We start from the raw sequence: 23468 nt of genomic DNA, 5'->3' as shown, positions 1-23468 counted from the left end.
GCCTGCGTCCATTCACTTATTCACGAAGGATGAGAACCATAAGGAGACCAAAGATTTTTGATGTAGGTAATGTTGTTCCAGGAAATGAATGAAGGTATTTTGAGTGAGTTTTAGCATGATTGCTACTCCAAATCACTCAACTGTCACCAAACTCTTACGGATTGATCTCTGCCTTTGTAATAATCATGACTTATTTGCGGATTGATCCAACCTTCAATAATTTCAGTACCCTGCATCAACTGAACAGTAGTATAGGAGAGAAGGGTCTCTTTTATCTGAATGTATAAGCTTGTGAAGGACAAGAAGTTGTCAAATGGTAATTGGAAGGGAAAATTCTTCTATGTGAGAGCCCCATCAGGTCAAGGGTGGGTTAGCCCTGGAAAATGGAAAATAACCAAATCTCAACTTAATCCAGTGGCCCCCCTACTTGGCCTGAGGGTTATGGCGGAGTCTGAGTTGCTGCATTTCACATATGATTGTAAGAAGATAATGACGAAGAGAATTCTTTCTTTCGTTGGATTGTCCCCCCGCTCAATATGATCTCCACCCAAAATAGTTGGGTAATCGCTCAAACTCTTGCACTTTTTCTGTTCTGACTCTAATTCAAGGGGATCTTTGATTTTGTTTGTATTTCTGTCCTTTACAGAATGGAGACTTATGTCTGCCAGGTTCACAAGGATGCCCGCTATAGCCCTCCAAAGGATGAAAAATCCAGCACCTGCTTTGCCTGCTCCAGCCATTCTCACTAGCAATTCTTCCCATGGGGCTGTGGACTTGTCCACACCTCAAGGTCCTGCATCCAGAACTTGCACTGCATCAGTGTTTGTTACTCCGCCAGCTGGTCGTCAAACCCTGCTACAAGGCAGTGTAGAGCCTATAGAGATCGAGGATTCTGATGAGGTGCAAGGTGCACAAAGCTCTAACCGACAGAAGAGGAAACTGATTGGTGAAGATGATGTTGATGTCTCCCTAAGCAACAAGGAAAAGGGGATCTCAATCCAGGAGCCTGAGTCTAGGCCTGCGATGAAGGTCGTCAAGGATACACTTGGAAAGGGAAAAGGTAAAGCCAGTGAGGTTATAAAGGACAAGAAAGACAAGAGGAAGCTTGCTGAGGAAGAAGAGAGTTTTGTGTCTGTGCCATCGTCCCTATTTGAAGTTATAAAGAGTGCGGTAGAAAGTTGGGAAGGTTTTTGGAAGAAATGAGGGAAATATGGGTTGATACTAAGGGTTCTCCTCTTGAGGAAGAGGTGGTCGGGCCTGTCTTACGTCCGAAATGGAAAGTGAAGGAAGACAGCGCAGTGCTGAATTCGGTGACCAGAGGTGTCTCGTATCAACTGTAGAGGGGCATAATATTGAGAAGGGATTATGAGGCTGTCAATGAGTTCAATCCCTCAAATATAAAATCATGTAGTGGTCACCTAACTGATGTAAATACATTGTTCCTCTACTACTTTGAAGGTGTTTCACATAGGTTTAAAACCTTAATTGAGGTCCATCATACTTTCTTGCAGTTGGCCCAGCTGATACGAGCTTCAGCCCTCCAGGCTGCTAACTTTTGGCATCAAGCTATGACCACTGATAGTCGGACTAAGAAGGAAGGCTTGAAGGTCCGTGGTCTCCAGGAGAAATATAACATACAGCACGCAGAGCACATAAGTCTAAAAGAACAGGTTGCCGAAGATGCCACTGATTATGAGCATGACAGATCTCAATTGTTGAATGAGATAGAGACTTAGGAATGAACTGACGGAGTCCAATGAGATTTGTTGTAAGGAGCCAAAGGTGGGCAAGGAGTCCATGGTTCTGACGAGTATCTTCGTCTTGTGCAGCAAAGCAGGTGTGAAGGTGCCAAGGACTTTATGAAATTCTCTATTTTGACTCCATCGTGGACAACTTGGTATTAGAGGATTTTCTTGCCACCTGGACCAAATGCATTTCGTAACTCCGGTTACTGGGAGGTCTGAAAGAAGGGATTGACCTTGAACAGTTAGACATAACCAAAAATGACAACCTAAAAGAGTACCTTCCTGAAGAATTGAATATATCTCCATGAGTTGTACACATTGCTCCCTGCTGATGTGCCCAAATAGGAAGTCCCTGCTGTCGAGAAAATTCCAATCCAAGAAGAGCTTGCATCCTCAACAACTGAGGCTTCAAACGGCACGGTAGTGGTGAATAAAGAGGTGGATATATGTGTGAACTAAGCTTCCGTCAGGTGTGATCAATCCTGATACGGAGGTAAATTGGTTGGCTATTATTCCCCTTAACATGGTGGCATCCTCTGGGGCTGAACATGTGACAGGACATGAAGACAGTGACGAGAGTTTCTGGGAGAGCCTCGAAATGTTGAAGGTATAGAGAAAGAAGTTCCTCCTAATCCTCCATCTTAGAATATGTATGCTAATATACTGGTCTTTTATTGCAGTCTGGGTAGTGCTCACATTCTACTTGGCGGATGTGCTTACTCTACTCACGGGAAGATGGATGAATGTATAGTAGTGAGCTGTGTAAAAACAAGAATTCAGAACATCATTTTGGTTTGATTTGTGTCAATCTTGGAGAGAGAGAGAGGTATCATGCTCGTTATTTCTCGTTGTCGTTGAAGTGATGCCACCAATAGATTTTTAACCCAAACTATTTTGTAATCACTTTTATATAATAATTCTGTGTTAATTTAAACTAATATAGTAATCTAATATGTTTATTTATTTGAATAATTATTACTTCAAATACCCTTTTTTTACTTTTTTAATAAGAACAGCGAAGATGAGGGCATTAACAACATCGTAGTCACGCCAACCACACGCGTGTTAGAACCCCCACAAGTTCTCCCTCGCTATCTTCTCAACACTCTCTCAGGCGTGCAGCGTATCTTCTCCTTGTCGCGTGAACCGCCATATCCCACTGCCCCCGCCAGCAAAAAGAGTGGCGTAGAAACCACTCGATGAATCCCATAAATGTTGCCTGCTTTCTCTCTGCACCTCCACCTCAGGCTACTACACCCTTGCTTTACTTTAGAATCACCATTTCATAATAACAATTACCCAACTGCAACTTTTCAATTTCGATTATGATCCATTAACAAAAGTATTGTTTGTTTTAATCTCGTAAACTTTATAAAAATTACATATTTTACAAAAAATTTATAATTTATAATCCATTTAAACTTATCGTTTTATGAATACATGTCAATATTCTTCAACTCAAATGATCTAATTAATAAAATATTATTTTAAATTACATCAGGCATTGGCTATTCTAATTTGATAAGCCTCACGAATTTGTTATTGAACAGACGCCTCGTAGACAGATAACGTCTTTGAAATTATAAGCCGTCCAACTTTATCATTTGCAATTTATATGAAATGCAAGCAACATCAAATTACAATAGAAATTATCGCTAATTATCTATATTTTAAAATTATTTTCAATTGATAATTACTTTGGAAGTATTCAACAATTAAAAACATATAATCACTTCTTTATTATTTAATAAAATAATGTATATTTTGTACAACCAATCTAATTTTATTTTGCAAGAATCAATTACTATAAAATGAATTTTATTTCTTTTTTTTCCCAGCACAAAACAAAATAACCACTCTTCTACAACACACTTTAAAGTTAGCCAAACAGGGCCTTACAGCTGACCACTTTTCGTGTTCCGGCCTTTATGTTAAATTTTTCTCGTTTGCTACTTCACAAAATGCCCGCGCTCTGATTTCCCCTCGATCTGTCCGTACCTATTCTTACTCTACTGTCTTTCAACCCTAGTTACATTCTCTCTCTACAATCTTCTCTGAATTTTCGCATTTACTATATTTTCTATCCATCCAATTCTCCGGTATGTTTAAACATTTTCTGACAATTCATCAATTTATGGTCTGCAGATAATTTTTTTTTCCTGGGATAAATGAATAAATTAGGTAAATATGGAATCTCGGCTGAGAATTAGTGGTTAAAGGCGAAAAGGTGCATGTGCTTAGGCGCCTTTATGAAAAACTTTGGAATAATATATGGATGGGTGATAGTCTTTTGGGCTGATGAAGTTAAGCTTATCAAAAATTGGGTAATACTTTGGTCAGATTTTCTTCACTGTCGCCGCGCGTGATTCTTTGCTTGTGGCACGTTGTTTCGTGTTTTGGATGTCTTCTTAACATGTTATCCGAATCTTTCCTGCATAAAATATGTTATGTGTATGCATATATGTATGTCTACGCGCATCTGAATCTTGATTTGGTATATTAATATTTTATTTTCTAAAGGTTGAATTTTGTTTGTGCGCGTATATAAATATAGTGATGATGCATTTTAGGCTCCGCAAATAATTCTGCAACTGGGATCCAGATTTAGTTTGTTCAAATTGCGAGGTGTGTTTTGTTCTTCGTTGATTTGGGTGAATTCTGAATTAGAAATTTGCGGGATTTTTCTGCTTGTTTATGTTAATTGTGTTTATCAGTTGAGTGTGATTTTGGACAACTATTTTGGTTGTCAACTGGGGGCTAAAGTTGTTCTATCGGAGATGTAACTCTTCTGAAGAGTAAGATGTAGTCAGCTTATCTTTGAAACTGTGCTTCTTTGGAGAACTGTATTTTTGTCATGTATCATTCTTAAATTTTGAAGAGCTTCTGCTTTTATGGATTCTTACTTCCAATTTTAAAACTCATTGTGGCTGCTTATCCTAATATCCTTCTTTTACATAATGCAATTTTGTGATATTATTTATGTGGTTTTGGAATTGTGTGCTTAAGGTAGAGATGCAAAAGGCTAATCAACTGGGATCAGCAAATGATAATTCATTTTGAATCGTTTATGGCATGCAGTGGAGTCTTGGTAATTGATGTATATATACTGATTTTCATTTGGAAGATAGAGAAATCTTGCCTGTAGTTGTCCATTTTTTTGTTTTGCGCGACTTTTGCTGAGTGGTTTTTTAAACCATGTGATCTGCTGCTGATTTATGTTAATTGGGTAATGTCACAAGCTTTCAGCTTTCTGGAAAAAGAAACACTTTCTTCTTTTCATCATATAAGGATGGTTGCTGATCATTGTTCGAACAATTACTTTTGTGGAGGAGTTAACTAATATGACCTAGTAGATTCTTTTGTATTGTTAGGAGATAGAATCTGATGTATGCTAATGTCAATCAAGGTAGTGCTACTTATGATATATATTTGAGTATGGTAGCAATGATGGTTTTATATTTCTGTTGCTTTTTCTCTGTTCCCTTAGCTCCAGTTTTTCCTGGACCTTGGGTACCCTGATTGTGTGAGAATGATTTTTTCTGGTCAATTCGTCTTAATTACTGTTAGTTCTCTTTATGCCGTTTTCCCTTTCTGACTTCTGCCTGCAATTCATTTTAATGTAGTATTTTCACCAATGTTTGAATTATTCATTGAGGTTTGTGGTTGCAATTTAGCCTTTGATCTGTTATTATGTTCGACCTAAGCATTATCACCCTGCTTCCCACATCATGTTGCTTATGCAAGAAAACCTCCCTTTGATCTGATTATTCTTTTCATTGCACTTTATTCCCAGACCATCTGATCCACTTAATGGAAATTAGCGATTTGTTCACCTAGCACACTATCCGATCCTCTTAAAGGGAATTAGCGATTTCTTCACATAGCACAAAATGTCTCATCTCCTCAAAGAAACTTAGCTATTTGCGTTGGTGAACCTTAATACTAAGTCTAAAGCTCTAATTGATAAGTAGAAGACAGTACACACAGAAAACTAGGCATTGATTTATTTTTTTCATGTTTTCTGCCTTATTTGGATCTCTTGGAAAGAAAGAATACATAAAATAAGATCTGTATGTTACTATATCTTATAGATTGATAAAGGATGGGTGGTGTTAGATTTTCTTTTTATATATCACTGTCCATTTAAATCCAAATCTTTTTATTAAAATGAAAAGGACCAATATTTTTAATGTTTGCTTGAGGCGGTACTGAAGTATTTTGGGTTTGATCTCATAAAGTTTTGATTATGTTTGTGATTTACTGTGGGCTTCATTCTCAAGTGAAATGGGTCATCCTTATTAAGATCTCCATGTTGGCATGCATGTTATTTAGGAAATGGCAAAAGGTACGAGGGGCAGGCGCGGCATTGCTTCCAGACAATGCAGACCAACACCATACCCCTTGCCACCCTACAATAAAAAGGATGGTGTGAAGCAAAAGAACTGCTCCAAACTATTCAAGAAAGACTGGGAAGATGCTACATGCTCGGTCTGCATGGAGTGTCCCCACAATGCGGTTCTTCTTTTGTGTTCCTCACATGAAAAAGGTTGCCGTCCCTATATGTGCGGGACCAGTTTTCGCTATTCGAACTGCCTCGATCAGTACAAGAAGGCATACACAAAAGTGACATCATCTCAAAGCCGTCCACTTCATGATTCACTTGACGGTCAAGCCATTGGTCCACTTGCTGCTCAGTCGGGAGGGAATTGCGAAGCTTTACAGCTTGCATGCCCCCTCTGCAGGGGGCAGGTGAAGGGCTGGACTGTTGTGGAGCCTGCACGAGAGCATCTCAATGCCAAGAAGCGAAGTTGCATGCAGGATGACTGTGGATTCATTGGAACATTCAAAGAGCTGCGAAAACATGTGAGGGCAGAGCACCCTTCTGCTAAACCACGCGAAGTGGATCCCACTCTAGAACAGAAGTGGAGAAGCCTGGAGCGAGAGCGAGAGAGGGAAGATGTGATGAGTACCATAAGATCATCAATGCCAGGGGCAGTATTTTTTGGTGATTATGTCATAGAAGGGAGTCATTATGGTTTTGATTCAGATGACGAGGAGGGCTTTGATGTCGATGCCATGCAGCGGAATGAGGGCGTTGAAGTGGGGATTGATCGAAATTTGATGTCTGTGTTTCTCTTTCTGCAGGCATTTGGTTCTGCAGGTAATGTAGGATCTAATAGAGGTATGAGGCGACATGAGAGAGACCCCAGCAGGACTTTGGACAGAGGTGCAATGAGATTGAGTCGTGAAAGGACAATAAATGATTTTGATTTCTCTGATCACGATAGCGAGAATGATGATGGCAGTGAAAATGACACAAACAATAGTTCCTCGCTGGTTGGCCGCTTACATCGACGAGGAAGAGTCCTCGTAGGACATTCTGGAAGGAGGCGAAGACATAGAGAAGTGAATGGAGGGCGGAGCTAGGTTGTAATGATGACCAGTAGAATTCTGGACTCCAAACATGAAAATTTTAGGTCGTAGTCCACGGGTAGGAAAGGCTTAACTGTATTATTTACATTAGCCTGTACATTTACTCCTTCCTGATGTTCCATATTTCTGTTAGTTGTGTATGATATGATGGCTCAAGAAAATGGGTGCCGCAAAAAACAGTGATGTAATTTTAATTTGTAATTTCTACTTTTCCTCTGATGTTAATTATTCACATTCTTGTGAATTCTCTCGTTAAAAATGTAAGTTCAAACATTTACAAATCATGTTTTCTGTTTCTCTTGTACCCTCTGTTAAGGAGGATGGCATGAATAAGAAATGAGTTCTTTCTGTTTGAAATTTAGCTTGGAGATTGGTGTACCTTCTTAATGAGCAGTTAAATTATCTTACAGCTAGCTGTTTCCTTAGATTTGATTAAACACTCTCAAGAATGAAAGAAAGATAAATGCCAAACCTTACTGCAGCAAGAGGCTAACAATCTCATGCCTTAGCATTCCTTGTCATCAACTTGGCTGCACCAACTGGAAAAGATTTATGTTGATGCTCCAAGTTCTAATCTTTCCTGTCATCGTAAAGGAAATGCTCATGTCGCTGGAAGAAGTCAGTGAAAAACAGGCTTGCTATTCTGACAATTGTCTCTTTATGAATTCTCTGGTCATAAACTGCAGAAACATTGAGAAGTACAGATCCTTGTAGATAATAACAATCTACTTCCTCTGCATATTACTCATCTATCTTATTTACAGAAACAAGGGACAAAAAAGTTAGTCTGAATCAAATAATTATACTATACATTTTTTCTTTTTATTATCCCTGTGGGTACACCATAACAAACTGGTGATGCTCCAATGAGAAAACCAAGAGTACAAGCATCTCGGGCTTGCCCCATAAATGATCCAATTCTTGGTTTATGACTACATTTTGTGTACTTACAGTTGTTTACAGGTTCATTACATTCAGCACACTCTGCTGAGGCTGCTGATCTTTCTCTCAACCACGCATTGAGCATTGCCTTCCCAAATCTGTCAATGTCTTTGTCTGTTACCTCCCAAAGATTAGCGATTATAACAGGAGAGCCTGCCAATAGATAAGAGAGGGGAGCCCCTTGTGGCATATAGCATCCTTTCAGGTAAAGAGAACCACTACTACATCCCAGAAGTAGACCAGCAGCGCAACTGTCTAGTTTCTGAATCTCATGCCCGGGGATATATTGCATACCTGAAAAGCCATGATTAATGTAAAATCAGATTAGCTACACCAGAACGATTTTTGGATTTCAGAAAGTGCTGGAAACTAGCTATGAAGCCGTTAACAATCTTTTCCTCTCAGGCATACCACTTCCATGGCCAAAGTAGATGAAGAGATCATGGTTCTTCAAAGCCAGGGTCAGTTCCTCAATGGTTGGCACAGTTCCAATCTTTCCCTGTAGGGAAAGTGTGTTTTATTCGCCTCAGCAGAAATATATATAGATGTGCTGAAAACACTCACCTGAAGTGGTTATGTATCCACGAAAGACCAAGAAAGAGAACTTTGCAATAGAAAATTAATTTATCCTAATCTTTTAATACCAAAGCAAGATTACCTCTATGTTTTGATCTTTAAACCAGTTCTCAAATTCAACCTGTGTTCTGCTGAGATCGCCATCTGGATTCAACAAATAGTATGAATCCAGTGGGTCTATGAATGGAAAAGCAGGAATTTTTGTCTCAAATTGTTCCCCATTTTGGCAGCATCGATCAAGTGTTGCGAAGATGCTTCCAACAGAGGGCATCCGGTACACCTCCTTATTTCTCAGTATCGGCAGATTTTCCCATGGAAGCATCTGCAGAAAAATGTTTTGATTGACATTGTTAATGGAAGAAGTATATGCACAACAATTGGAAAGCGTCAAAGGAACTAATGACTTCAAGTCATCCAACTAGCAAACAAGATGGCAGAGTTCAGGCGTAAGCAATTTGAAATATGAGCCATTCACAAAGAAAAGGGGAAGTTACAGCATCTATCTTTTAAATGCCTCTCAGTATCCAAGACAATCACCTCAAAGACATTTCAAACAATGTGAACACTTCTCTAAGAAGCTAGCATACGGACACAAAGGAATAAGTAAACCAAGGACGCACCTGAACCTCAAAATCCAAAACCAAAATGATTGGTTTCCTGTTCATGCATTCAACTTGGTCAAAATTGTCAGACAAACTGAGCATTCGTTTGAACAGAAACTGTATTTCCTTTGATGATTTAGATGATGCAGCAGAGTCCAGACCAACATAGCATTTTTTGGTTAGAACAAGCTGCAAAAGATCCTCATCTTCAAAAAGGTTCTTTTGAATAGAGTCAAGAGAGTTGAAGTCTGGCCATTCCCCCAAGAGCAAATATTTCCAAGTACCCAACCACAAGTCCTCCATCTCCCTGATCCACAAAATGGCATTTTCACATGACATGAATATAGTGGTTTTGTAAGGATAGACAAGATTTACGGTCCCAACTCTATAATGAGAACAAAAGGTGAAATAAACAAAAAGGAGGCCATGCTCATTTCATTGAACATACTCTGTATAAGTTAAAAATGAAGCAGTTTGCATCAGAGAAAAATTAGATAGTAACATTCTCAGTATGAATATCTATTGCCCATGGTTTAAATAAATAATGAAGAAAAAAATGCTGCTGAGATAATGCAGAAAATCTTATGCAAGCCAGCACTAGTCGGATGAGATTAATGTCTGGATATTGAAACTTACTGCAAAAATTTGCAGAGACGTTCATCAAGTCTGTTCCTGTGCGTCCACCATAACGATGTGTTCTCTCTTATATATTCCAAGAAATATTCTGAGGATGAATAGTAATTCCCCTCCAATATATGTCTGAAGACCGGGGCAATTTCATCAATCACAGACGAGGCCCAAGGACACTGCCACTGCTTGACAAAATCTTTGCAGTTGAAGACAACTGAGCTGGAACTGGTGTCATCATTTGAAACTTCTGCTAAATAATGGAACAATTAACTCAACAGAAGAGCAAAGACAACACTAAATTCTGTAAAAAGAACTTCAAGTTTGCAATATCCTACAGAACTAAAATACCTTCCAAAGTTTTACACACAGGTAGAAGTATGACATGCGGATTATCTGAGCTCAAATGGGACAACAGAATCCATGCTCGAATTGTAGGAGAACAATGCAAGAGTTCTCTAAGCAAACCAGCATCGGCACCTGCAACCAAGCTAATGCAGATAACCGGAGTTGATGGTAGCCCCTGAAAAAATCTTAGAACAAATTCTTCCAGTTTTTCACTAGACTCAGGTGCCAGCCTGGAACAACAGAAAGGAGGTTAAAGAAGCAAAACGAACAACACATACAATATACTTTATTCTAAGTTACATTAGACAAACCTGAAGGAACCAGGCACATCCAGAATAGTTGAAACTGATTTTGGAGAAGGATCCTGATTTAGGTATCAGCCATGAAAGAAAAGTTAGCCAACAAGGCAGTTAACAGTCAGTTCATAGCATGGAGCTGACTTAAAAAAGTTGTGGTAATTCCCTTCTCACTTAATCCAAACAAAAATTCCATAAGCGTAGATGGGAAGTCATCAAGTCATTGAAAAGGCACCTTGTTTCTGGACAAAATAGAAGCAGGAAAACATACTTCCTATGGGAAGATACTATAATACAGAGTAAATCTAGAACCAGGAGATATCTAGGATTGAGATCGTTAGATATAGCCAACTACACCATTTTCTATTTATATATGTCGTCCTTTTTATGCCCACTGGTTATACTGAACAAATGAGCATGAGAGAGAGATACTACATCATAAGAGAAGCACCAGGTTTTTACAGTTGCCAAAGAAATTTTCTAGGACTGCATACCTTAGAATCTGTAGCAATTTGACTTTGCTTTTTCTGCACGATACCAGATAAGGTCTGCTGGTTAAGATGACTGCCAACTGAAGCTTGATGGAAGAAGGAAGCCCACTGACTTTCAGAACCTTCCTCACTTGGAGATAAAGAAAATTGCTTCAACGAGGTTGAAAGTACATATATGGACGCAAGCAACCTGGAGATCTGTTGAATCACTGTAACTGGTTAGTGTCAATTACGACCAATCAGATCACCAGTCAAGTGGCAAAAAGAAAGGGTAAAGAACTGAATTTACACGCAGATATTAGTCTATGGAAAATGACTACTGTCTTCTTCAATCAAGTTCATTTGCTCGGGCTTCAAGCCCAAAATTAGCATCTGTACATTGAAATAAATAGGACACTAATTGGTTGCACAATTATGTGAGACTCTGTCTTGACAGTTCATTTTAGCAGTTGTGAATGCCGAAAAAGACATTGCTGGGGATCTAAGGCTAAAGTTCAATTTTCCATCTCTCATGAGCTTACTATATCACGCGTAGAAAATGCTTGTTTCCCTTATTATTCTAACCAGATTTCTTTTTTTCTTTTTTCTTTTCCTCCTACCACATCAGTGGCAAAGGACCCTCGTTTCTATATCTGACACCATATCATATGTTCTATCCTTAGGATCATTCTCCACGGTCAAATAAAATTCAACAGTTAATGAAATTCTAAGTACCTACAGGTGCATTGGCATTACATTCATCATATAATAGTAGATGCATAAATCCTGAACATTACCAGTAAACTACGAGTTACAAGTTGATTACATTTATGAATATCACAAGCAAACAATTCCTGAATACACGTAGAGCTCATTCAAGCTAGCTTCTGAAGACGATGATTAGAGTTGTATGTTGCTGCTTTCTTTATGGAGATAAATATCCTTAATTTTCATTGCCATGCGGTAATGTGTTTCGATCTGTATAGGATAAACAATTCACAAGGCATCAAGGCCTCTATTTTATGCCTATTTCACATTTGACTTAGTATTCCCAGTTAGTTCAGTAAACTTCAGCAATGAAGTAGTCCTACAAGATCCAAATAAATAGGACTTCTCTCAGTGAGCTGAATGCTTTTAGAGAAAATTTGCTAATTTCATGGCTGGTCATGGGGTTTGAGACTTATTTATAAAATTTAGAAAATGAAGAGAGCAGGGAATGCCCTCTAACTGTAACTTTTTGCACATACTTTGTTGCACTTAAGGGAGATGTCATTTTCATGGGACGATATTAAGCAAGAACACCAAAAAGCAAAGTAGAGGGGCTCAGAGAGCCCAGCGGTCGTGGCATTTCTGTGGATAATGACCGTAACAGTACATAGAAAACAGAGAAATGCAAGGCCTTACCTTTTGAAAAAGTAAAGGGACTTCTTGACTAAGTATAAATGACAGCTTTAACAAGGAAATGATCCTTATTGTCCCAATGCACGAGAGCTCACAGCAAATTTTCCTGCTTGGCAAGGGAATATCAGAACACTCAGACCAAAGGCATGAACTAACAAACTTTTCCACCTAGATAAAAAGAAAATGAAGCTGAACTGATCACAAGTTTCAACCATCATGCACATCACCCAAAAGACAACTGTAAACTAACATCACAACTGATTTTGTTTTCCATGGATTATATGTGGTGGCCGTAATAGAGAATGAAACATTATTTGGATCACATCCTGTTGTTTGATCCACAGTACAACCATTATAGAGAAGTTCAAAGACTGTCTTGAACAGGATCTGGAAAATCCCTTTGTACAGCCATAAAAAGGGAATATGAGAACATGCACAAGCATATTAATGGTAGTTAGTAGATACCTGGTACCATGGTAAGGATAAGTTTTTAAAGTGAACCAACAAATATAGTAAAGGAGTGCTGCACGTTCAACTGCCAATACATTTCCAGGAAAATCCTTCCCAATTGACTCCATTAAGAAAACAAGGTCATCTGAAGAGTACTTCATACAATACGAATTTTTGCTGAACAGAATGGATACACTTTGCAATAGGATTTCATGTGCTTCATGAACATTTCCGCAAACACCAGAAAATTTCCCTGCATAATACATAAGGCCAAGAAACTGAGGAAAACGAAATGGCAGGATTTACATGTAATGAATGTTAAATCAAGCATTGCCAATATGAATTTAATAAAGGCAACAGAAGACACTGCAAGCAGCACAAGTTGTAGCATAAAATCAGTAGATCTGCCTGTTAAAGCACATAATAAGAAGCATGTTTGGAACTGCAAACAGCTCCAAGAAGCAGCAAGATTATTTGGCAGATTGGACCAATTGTCAAGAGCATCTCACCCCAAGTATGAATAGCAGCAGTCAGTACAGGTCTTCTCACATCAGATAATTAGTTTGCCAGCTAATCAAGCTGACAGTTAATGCAAAGTCTCGCCCTATGTCTGTCTGTATCTAGGGTAATTCTTGACAGTTAGTGCAGTTTCACCCTATGGTTAATATCAGCCATAAAATACATAACTTCTGTGTCATTTAAAACCATTGGCAGGGCAAAATGCACATACAATTTCTAAATCAAAAGAGGAAACTTGAAAGGGGACTCTGCTAGTTAATCAATCTAATAACATGACCATTTAAAGTTGCAGTCCACAAATAAACACAGTCTCAAGTTGCTTCCACTTGATTTTCTTTACAGGAAATTTCTACTGCTGCATTTATAACTTGGCCTAAATGACTTCTAATGGAAAACTGGTGTTTGCTTAACATTTCCGACCAAAATACTTTGGCATTTAGATTTTTTTCTTAAAAAAAAAAAGTTATTAAGTTAAGAAAATTCAAGAATCTTGAACAAGCCAACTCATGTACACAAAACCCTTATTCAAAAGCTTTTCCAGGATCAGACTACCTATGCTGATGAGTAGCCTTAGACAAAGCTTTCTATAAACAAGCTCCCAGTTCATGTACATGAAGTTATTCAGACTGCTACAGTCAACAGCTTCAGTATGGAAACAATGCCAGCACTTCATTTTGTTGCAAAGAGATGTGATGTCACTTCCAAAATCAGCAGCAGAGCATTTAGATTCAGAATTTGGCGCATTATGATCTAAACCAGCAGCAGTAGTTGACAAAGGTTCGGTGGCTAAACCAGCAGCAGAATCAATTTGTCTCTCACCTGGTCCGATCTCACAGGTTTCACCTAAAGAACGATGGGTGGAGCGAGTTACCCTACGATTATGACCGCATACCATGTCCTGTCTCTGTGAAGTAGGTTTCAGTTCCTTCTTTGTCCTTCTAGATCTTCTCGGTTCAGCTTTACTTACAGGCTTATCATTTGAAAGAGAATCATTCATCTCAAGAAGATTTATTGTACAACTAGCATCTGATTTCTCTCTGGATATGATCTGCTTAGCTCTAGCTTCTTCAGATATAGAGTAGCAAGACTGCCAATCAGAAAGGTTCAGCTTGTCTAAGGCTGATCTATACCAGCTCCTGGCATTAAACAAGCTACTGCAAGGACTGCTCAAGTATAAATCTCCAAATTGCTGATTAACAGAAATTTCTAACATATAGGCACACTTTTTACAGGAAATAGCATCACAGTTGTCGGCTAGGATTTTCTTAGCAATAGACATTTCCTTCTCAGCCACCCTCCAAAGCTTTTGTTTGCAGTAAAGTTTTCCTAGTCAGACATAAGAGAATAGTTTGAGATACGTTTTCCACCACATGTGATTTTGTCACAGATGAGAGAACAGGGAAAATGACATATTAAAGGACATACCCAGAACAGAAGAAAAAGAAATTTCAAGAATTGGCAAGCCCTGAAACCGGGAGACATCTCTGCCCCACCGTAAAAGCATTTCAGCCTCAGATGCATTTCCAAGAATCTCTTGAACAAATCCAACCTACACAAGCAGTTGATATACAACATAAATTGATTATACAAAGTAACTTCAGAAAGAATCTCTAAATATGATGCTTGGATTAATACCTGTAATGTGCTTTCTAGGTAACAGGTAAGTACATTCCAAGGCGTAAGAACACAGCCTTCATAGTCGCAAGAATCATGTGACACCTCACGATCATTAACTTTGAAGGTCTGGATGCCATAGTAACTCTTTTCAGTGATCTCACCATTTTCATCAAATGTCTCTGTCATTTTCTGGACCGAGTATTCAAACTTTTGTTGTAACAATTTACTACGTAAGCGATGGGCCTCTTTTGCATATGTAAGAGCCTGTAATATGTTAAACACCTTGTTGAAGAGAATAGGTTTTGCTGAACAATGCATAGTTCATTGGAATAAATTACAAAAAGGCAACTGTCAATTATCCCACTGCTTACAATTATGGAAGTTGCATAAATTAGCATTTGAATATAGTAAGGTTAATTACAGAAAACTTATCATTTTGAGCAATGCTTATGCAAATGCAGAAAATTAACCCAGTTCCTAATATATGCTTGCCACAAGCACTAACAGAAATAAAATCAGATTAAGTTGATGGGGCTAGTTTCACCAAGCCATTTATTTTGGAGGACTTTGACCAATTAATTTTTAGTTTTTACCCAAAAAGAGGCTTCAATTGATTAGCAACAGCAAATAAACAAATCAAAATGGTCTCTAATGAAATTGAGTGCAATTTAACTGGCGGATAAATCACATGAAGCAGTAAAATAAATTTCTTAAGCAATATAATCAACCTTAGAATTCCTTGTTGATGTATGCATTGGACAGTAACACTGCCTTTTTCTCACTTTTCAATTATTTAGAAATGCTAAACAAACAGGCAGCAGCTAGGCTTTCACAGGAGGTATTCCAACTTAAAATAATAAAAATCTTAATCTTTTAGAAATTGCCACATACCTATATGGTCAAAGACCATCTAAACGTACTATATAACTCACAATTCTTCAATCAAAATATTGAACAAAGATTGTGAAAGGAGCACGTTAATCCAAGTTAGCTCAATCATTCCTCCACTTGAAATCAGTCTTCCAGACAAGTCATAGTAGAGAGTTTACGAAAGAATCACTGAAGAACTTACCTCAATCATTCGTCCACTTGAAATCAGTCTTCCAGACAAGTCATAGTAGAGATTTGACGAGAGAAACATTGAAGAACTGGATAGTGGAACCTACCATAGGAAATTGTTGAGATAGCTGGTGGAAAATATTTCTCAAACTTTAATGTAAAATATCGGCACCTAGGTAACTACTAGAGGGCTTACCTGGGAAAGGAGATCAGAAGCTGCTTGCTTAATCTCATCATTTGTGTGATGGAACCCTATGAATAGGGGCTTCACTTCCTCCACAAATGTTTTCCAAAATTCAACAGAGCTACAAAGTCGACTCTGATGCTTAGAAAAAGTTTCAAGGAACATATGGTTTACAGGTGAGGCACAGAGAGCGTGAGTAAGCCTTTTGGTTTTCCAGAGATCGGACATAATCTTTACCAAAGGAAAGTTCTTCCCATTAAACAACTTGATGACAACATCATACAGGCTCGGGTGAATTTCCAAGTAGCCCTGGAGCAAGACAGAATAGAAGAGAGCCTAAATAAAAGAAATCAAGAACTTCATCTTTATGACTGCATAACATTCAATGCCAACCCCTACCTTGATAGATAACAAATCGATGAGTTGATACCATAAATATAGCATCTCTTCATATTGATCATCTGCGTGGCCATGATCTGGGCTCAAGCAGAACCTCAGTGCAGCATAAATATCTTGAACAAAGTCACTGTCAAAAGAAAGCAAGTAAATCATCAACAACAGGAGAACATTTTCCCAACGATGCAATAATACAACATCCCAGTACGTATTTGCTCAATGAAGAAGACTAGCCTTCTGGGTGATAAAACCATTGAATTCGGTGCTGCCTCCTGGGTACAGAGCGCACGCAAAATATAACCATGTATGAGGAGATTATGAACCAGAGAACTGCAGCTTTTTCCACTGTAGATTGAGTTCTGTTTTCGAAATGTTCAGGTCAAAGAAATAAACAACTATAAAGAACCAAAACCAGGTGGCAACCAAGAAAAATATTAGACATGTAGCTCACCAATGTTGATATAGCATTTGATAGACACTGAACGCAGTCATCAAGTCGAGCTAATCCATTAGCTCTTAGAACTTTTGCTTTTTCAATGAGGATTTTGGATTTCTTTACATCGCTGTCGTTTGTAATATAAACCTCTTCTAAAAGGACATCTATGATTCTCATTCGCATTCTGAGACAGTATCTTGGATTAAGGTAACTCTTCTCAGTGTATGCAAGAAGCTCCTGATAAATTCCAAGCAAGAGATGTTAACAGAGTGGGATCAAATTCAAGGTGGCATAAAAATATAATCATAGAGAACAAACATGTTGTATGAGGGAGGAAGGCACAGAAGAAGAGAAACCTCTTCCAACAATTTTCCAGTCGCGCTTTTATGTACTTCTTCAGAAGATGAAAGCAATGAATACAGTGTTTTACCAGACTCCGTGTCTTCTTCCTTCAAAACTAAAAATTGTATCTGGAAACAAGGTCATAATCAGGTAGGGCTGCCATCAAAATAATGCTAATGCAGGCAGTTCTGCAGTGAGCGATTAATATTACCTTTACCCACTCCTTTATTAAAGATGTGGGAGTTGGTACCATTCCAACCAGATTCTCCGCAACACACCAGCATTTAACGCATTCCTTAATGATTCCATCTATCTTGCAGTTACCTTCTCGATTAAGTTCCAGAAGGAAAGCAACTTTTTCAGATGCCTCCATGGCAAAATCTGCAATGGCCTTTTCTGACAAATCATCACGATATGCATGTGATTTGTCCACATGCATTTTGCAAAGATCTACTACATAATTCCATGAAGCTTTACAGCATAATTTTAAAGCTTTTAAAGCCTGCACATAATGTTATGTCACTGTTAGCTAATACTTAGCAGATATAAAATATATTTACATGCATCAACAGTTTTTGTACCTAAAAGTGGGAACATGTAATATATTGCCATTTTAAGAAGGAAACATTACTAGTGTTTTGGTCCACTTTCAAGAGTGTTAAATCCATCTATATGATGTACTTGCTAATACAGGTTTTCAACAAGTGCTTCCTGATATTGCCAAGTGTTTGGTCAATGCACTTCGGCAACCATCCAGTAGAAGTGCAAGGAAGAAAAAATTAACACCTCCAAATGGACTTCTAGAGACATTACTAGTACCAAAAGGTCCATTCGAAGTTAACCAATTACGTAAGACTTTTTGCAAATGAATTACGTGTCTAGGAAGCCCATTTCGGATAGGTTTCCAAACACCCAGTATTACATACTGTTGGAATTCTTTGCCATGTAAGAGCAAACTATTAATTCCCCCAACTTGCAGATCCCATTGGATGTGCCACAAAACATAACCCAACAGCAAAGTCAGGACTATGAGTGATTCCCTAGACAAGTCATGGATTATAAACAAAAGCACTTTAATGAATAGTAAGATTGGAGGAGCTACCTTACCAAACATGTGCAAGTAACTACATTAGAATTTGCAATTTCATCCGTATTGCTTTTTATATGTTGTTGGGTATAGGTTAACTCTGTAATACTCACAGCAAACTAGGAAACAAGTGTTCCATTCTTACACAGATAAATTCACTATTCAATAAAGTGAAAGAAGACAGATGTACAGAGAACCAAGACTGCGAGATCATTAACAACCAGAGAAGCTGAAATAAAGACAGTGTTATAACTAAACTACAAATAATGTATAGAAAAAGAAGATAAAGCCAAAGATCTATATTGAAACCTTCAACATCTTAAATTACAAAAAATTAAAAGAAAAAGGGGAGGGGGGGGGGAGCTAGACATGTTGACAGGTTTCAGAAATTATACAATTTCCAGCAAAATGGCACAAGAACCTTCAAATGTTAATCAATTTAGACAACATACTGTAAGAAATGCAAAGATAGATCTTCGACCTCTTGCAAAACAAAAAATTTGGAAAAAAAAATAGTATTCATTAAAATGACATTAGGAACATAATCATTCAAATGTAACAAGATGATTAAGTACAAACCCAGCAAATTAGAGGGGCAAAAAAGAAAAAGAGGAAAAATATGAAGAATAGAAACAGTAGTACCTCTTTCAGCCGCTTTTCTCTGTTCAGAACTACAGCTATGTTGTTAAGAGAAACATATAGGTACTTAAGCCTCTTAACTGGAACCCACTCCGTTGAAATAACATGCTTTACCAACAGAGTACTTTCCTGCAATTGTATAGACAGCAAGAGGAAATTGAGGACATTGTCTGAAAAATAATAATTATAACAATATTATATTAATTATAATGACCCTGTTTAACTTTTTCTGATGAAATGAGAACCTTAATATTTTTGTTAGTTTTGAATGAGAGGATAAGGGCAGCCACAACTACAACAGATATGACTCTGTGATTGTCTCCAGTTGTCTCTCTTTCCCGTTCAGTTGCACTACATCCATAAAGAATGTAAAAAAAGTAGGCCATCAAAATGTAATCTTATCTTAGAATCTTCTATGAACAAAAGTCAGAAATAGATGCAAAGGCAACTAACTGTGATAAGATATTTTAAACTGAAAAATAAGGACAAGCATTCTCGTGTGGCATAGCACAGCATACCTGAGACATTGGAGAAAAGTATAGCAAAACTGATGAAACACATTGTGGATGCTACTTAAATCATCCCACGAGGATGTAATCTCCGCGTCAGAAAAAATCTCTTTCCTATTAACATAAATGAATTCTGCTAGTGACTGGCACAAAAATTTGAGAGCTTCCCAGTAAGAAGGTGAATGTGAAATTTCCCTTTTCTGGGAATTCTTCCCTTCGCCACCAATATCAAAATGGCCATTCAATAAATTAATAGAAGCAGCCACTTGTTGAAGCCGCTCCTTGTTGAGAAAAAATTGAAGAGCAGATCTAAGTGGAGCATTTCTATACTTTTCTTCATCTTCCCCATTTGAACGATTGCTTGATGAACTTGCCAATAATCCAGTTGCATAAAGCCTCAGAATCGAACTAATGTGCGGAAAATCCTTTAAAGGAAAAAAATATCTTATCAAATTAAGCACAATAGAAGTTGGAATTTCATCTGGGCCATTATATATGAGAAGCAGAAAACTTTAACGTGCAGAATAAGTACCTCATGCAATGAATTTGCTACTCTGTACAAATGTTGTGCAACTGGATCACATAAACTCACAGCTGCAGTATGACATTTATATGCACAATAACATACAAGATCCAGAAATCCCACAGTTGTTTTTTCCACTCCAACCTGCCAAGTAACTAAAGCATACTTAGTTACCACATTGGCAATAGAATGGGTCAAATAATGGATGCTGCCTATGGAAAAAGCAAAAGAGAGGTTGCAAGTACTAATTATCTCCCATATGAGCAGTTATTACAAAAGGGAAAGAAAATTTAAACAACCTTATAGATGGAAGCAAAGTGCTAGTTTCATAGAAACAACTTCCAACTAGATTGAGAGTCCTTTAATCAGCAAAAAGGTATTGTATAATGACATGATAACATCGATTATACATAGACAAGGCCTCAAGAGTTTTGTCAATTAAAGGTAAGACTATATTCTTAAGCCTTTCTAATCCTGCTTTCTATCTCTTAACTAAGTATCATCCATGTATTAATACATTAGATCTTTTCACCCTCCAACAAACACAGTATGTAAGATGGACCGAGAATAAGATAACAGAAATATTAACCTGAGAATATAAAGAACACGGAAACTGCAGTTTGATGAGAACAATATAAATCTGGTATGTGCCCTTTCAGTGCTTCAGGATAATAATTGTTTCTCTTAATCTAGTAGATATCAGTGGCCTTCCCCCAATAATACTGTGCAATGTGGACAGACGATTTGCACAAGGATCTAGGTTATTTCATGCTATAAAAATTTGAAACAAGCTGAGAAAATTAAAAAATACAAAAGTAACCTAAGAAATTTCTAGGCATCTGATTCATGTTAAACACAATTGAGATTGAGTCAAAACTCAGCAGCTAAAACATCTTTTTTTTATCATGATGCCTAGAATTCCTCTAGGAATACTAAACAGAAAAGACTCAAGTTACTACTTCTCTGTTGAAGATTCAATTAACCAGATTGACCTATGCAAGGTCACTACGGTGCACTATCTAGAGATGGTGATCTGGTTTTTTCCAAAAAAAAGCCATACATTATTGATATTGACCAAAAACATGTCTGGAACTATAAATGTCACAGTCCAGCACACAGAGGAAAAAATAAAGTAGAAGTAAGATTAAATGTCAAAGTAAATCTGAAACAATGAATGAGAAAAAATCTTGATGTTACCATGTCAAGAAAAACCAATGGCTCATAACAGCCAGTATGTACCACAAGTATTTTCAGTAAAATGTTTTACGACCATCCCCGTGACCACAGAAAAGTGTGTGTTGTATCACTTCAATGTTATCTGAGTAACAGTTGGTAAACCAACTCAAGTCATGCCCAGAGAAACCAAATACTAAGGATTAATAGGTCATAAACTTTTCATAGCTCAGTAGCATAATACCCATTAGTTTCATTCCAGTTGATCTCAAATGCACCGAATATGTTTAACCTTTGAACCACTGGTAGTAATTATTAATAAATAGCTATCCTTTGTGTGCCGAATTACCTTGCACTCAGCAGCCATAAAATCTAAAACATGTTTTAACACATCAAGAATGATGTCACTGGAAAGCTCATCTCTCTGAGAAAATAGAGACGAACAAATCTTGAGTGCAACCTGTGACCAGGAAAGACACAGAAAAGGAAACGAACATCAATAATAGAACAACATCAATTAGCCATTATGGAGTAGTGTAAAGTTCCAGGTGATCCTTCACCTTGTATATCTGATCTTGAGCAGATGATTTTTTGTACTCTTTAAAAGTGGCTACGGAAAACTCATGTATCAAATCCACACCAAAGTACTTTATCTCTGCTACCAAAAATAAAGCAGTTATATGCAAATTTGTCTCCAAGAAATGATGGAATTTCTCGTAGTCCTTGGCATCCAAGATCCTAAATTGTGCACAAGAATCCAATCAACTTCACAATTTTTGCGTTGTAAAACCAACTAACTCATGCAGAATATCGTAACTTAAAACCACTAAAAACAGGACATGGACATAAGTTTGACTTGAAGACATATATATATATATATATATATATGCATATGTTTTTAAAGAAAACCTTTACATACATACGCTTAAATCAGTGATACAATCATACTTGAACCATGGTTCAGATTCGTTCACCAAAGAAATGACTCTCCAGTAATCAGCATCCACTTTACTCCGCCTCTTTGACGTACATTTCACTAACGTCACAACTATCTCCAAGATTACAACCGCAACTTCTTGATCCACGCTATCCTCGCTTAATTCAGGAACCAAACGCGCCTTTGATTTTCTCGAATTACCCTTTGATCCACCTCTAACAATCGCACTTAAGCTCTCGAGCACAACAAAACCCTCCGCTTCCGCCTCTTTGTACAACTCCCAGTGCTCTAAACAGTGTATGTACCGGATTCTCTGCAGCTGAACTGAATAGGGTTTTCCAGCAAGCTCTGGCGCAATCAAATCAAGGCAGTTGAGGCATAGGCGGTAACTATCGAACAATTCCAGGGCACAATCTTGGGTTATTTTGGGGGATCCGGAGAGACGTTTGGGGAGGAGAGAGAGCGACTTGTGTATGAATGATAAGAACTGTTTGGCAAGGGAACGGATGCATGTAGAATTGCCAGGGGGTTTGGATTTCGAAGATTTCACCGGTTTTTTGGCAGTGGTGGTGGGGGTTTTTAGAAAGGGAGTGAAAGGCTGGAGATGGGCAGTGAAGAGGTGGTGGATGCCAGTGTAATCAACGGAGGATTCCAGTTTGGAGAGAAGAGAAGCCTCCGCGGTCGAGCTGCGTTCCATTTCGGCGCCGGCCGCGATGGTGGTGGTCGGGAAAGACGCTCTATTAGTTAGTGTACGACAGATGAGTGAAAATTTTTGCGTGGGCGGGAAACAAGCCGCTGAATGTGTACTTTGGGAGGCTATTCCAGGTTTTGAAAACGTTGATTAACTTAGCAAAAATGTCATTAGAATAACCCCCATTCAAAAATGTACACAATGTTGCGTTTCATTTTTTGTTTTTTAACTTTCTACAAATATAAAAAATACGTAATTTGACAATAAATATTAATTTTTATTTTTAAAATATACAATATTTGTATATAAAAGATATATAATTTGACATTAAATAGTGATTTTTGTCTCTCAAATCCCAACAAAATTTTCAAATTCAAATATGCTATTTCCAACACACACTTATTTATTTCTATATGTCTCAAAAATACTAAAAAAACAAAACTAAACACAATGATACTTTGCTTTC

The 23468-nt window shown here is 37.8% G+C and overlaps 3 protein-coding genes across 10 annotated transcripts; 2 read left to right on the top strand and 1 right to left on the bottom strand.

Annotated features, from left to right (window-relative positions):
• The first annotated feature begins 124 nt into the window (after window positions 1-124).
• LOC148787340 (uncharacterized) lies at window positions 125-2691 on the top strand. Its single transcript, XM_088883931.1, has 3 exons — window positions 125-560; window positions 647-2352; window positions 2426-2691. Exon 2 carries the CDS (start codon window positions 658-660, stop codon window positions 1201-1203), a length of 546 nt encoding a protein of 181 aa, XP_088740057.1. The 5' UTR covers window positions 125-560; window positions 647-657; the 3' UTR covers window positions 1204-2352; window positions 2426-2691.
• A 907-nt stretch (window positions 2692-3598) lies between these two features.
• On the top strand, window positions 3599-7410 carry LOC105169164 (uncharacterized). Of its 6 annotated transcripts, none has more exons than XM_011089486.3 (2): window positions 3599-3735; window positions 6078-7410. In XM_011089486.3, exon 2 carries the CDS (start codon window positions 6081-6083, stop codon window positions 7170-7172), a length of 1092 nt encoding a protein of 363 aa, XP_011087788.1. In that variant the 5' UTR covers window positions 3599-3735; window positions 6078-6080; the 3' UTR covers window positions 7173-7410. The 6 variants fall into 6 exon arrangements, with proteins under 6 accessions (XP_011087788.1, XP_011087786.1, XP_011087783.1 ...); XM_011089484.3 differs by having other exon boundaries at window positions 3656-3844; XM_011089481.3 differs by lacking the exon at window positions 3599-3735 and adding an exon at window positions 3851-4069.
• Window positions 7411-7893: 483 nt separating this feature from the next.
• ESP (separase) lies at window positions 7894-23279 on the bottom strand. 3 transcript variants are annotated; one of them, XM_088883406.1, is made up of 27 exons: window positions 22323-23279; window positions 21935-22112; window positions 21724-21834; window positions 20211-20345; window positions 19688-20103; window positions 19415-19520; window positions 19173-19298; window positions 17655-17945; window positions 17458-17571; window positions 17117-17338; window positions 16900-17024; window positions 16669-16795; window positions 16282-16578; window positions 16099-16188; window positions 15045-15290; window positions 14835-14958; window positions 13962-14735; window positions 12906-13143; window positions 12444-12546; window positions 11064-11258; window positions 10585-10637; window positions 10277-10503; window positions 9935-10178; window positions 9317-9605; window positions 8779-9018; window positions 8532-8619; window positions 7894-8414 (listed from the first exon to the last, which is right to left on the bottom strand). In XM_088883406.1, exons 1-27 carry the CDS (start codon window positions 23006-23008, stop codon window positions 7984-7986), a joined length of 6276 nt encoding a protein of 2091 aa, XP_088739532.1. In that variant the 5' UTR covers window positions 23009-23279; the 3' UTR covers window positions 7894-7983. The 3 variants fall into 3 exon arrangements, with proteins under 3 accessions (XP_088739532.1, XP_088739533.1, XP_088739534.1); XM_088883407.1 differs by having other exon boundaries at window positions 9935-10175; window positions 22323-23276; XM_088883408.1 differs by having other exon boundaries at window positions 22294-22424.
• Window positions 23280-23468: the final 189 nt, after the last annotated feature.

The sequence above is a fragment of the Sesamum indicum genome, linkage group LG8, assembly GCF_026168435.1.
Source record: "Sesamum indicum cultivar Baizhima isolate 11 linkage group LG8, ASM2616843v1, whole genome shotgun sequence".
NCBI classification, from domain to species: domain Eukaryota; kingdom Viridiplantae; phylum Streptophyta; class Magnoliopsida; order Lamiales; family Pedaliaceae; genus Sesamum; species Sesamum indicum.
The sequence above is the reverse complement of the archived record's forward strand: the minus strand, read 5'-3'. Positions and strand labels throughout refer to the sequence as shown.

Coding starts and splice junctions, on each gene's coding strand:
- LOC148787340 (XM_088883931.1), top strand. CDS start 658: ATGTCTGCCAGGTTCACAAGGATGCCCGCTATAGCCCTCCAAAGGATG.
- LOC105169164 (XM_011089481.3), top strand. CDS start 3,977: ATGTGCTTAGGCGCCTTTATGAAAAACTTTGGAATAATATATGGATGG. Junction 4,070..6,077: donor TTAAGCTTATCAAAAATTGG/GTAATACTTTGG, acceptor CATGTTATTTAG/GAAATGGCAAAAGGTACGAG.
- ESP (XM_088883406.1), bottom strand. CDS start 23,008: ATGGAACGCAGCTCGACCGCGGAGGCTTCTCTTCTCTCCAAACTGGAA. Junction 15,291..16,098: donor CAAGTGGACGAATGATTGAG/GTAAGTTCTTCA, acceptor AACATATTACAG/GCTCTTACATATGCAAAAGA. Junction 10,504..10,584: donor GATGTGCCTGGTTCCTTCAG/GTTTGTCTAATG, acceptor CTGTTGTTCCAG/GCTGGCACCTGAGTCTAGTG.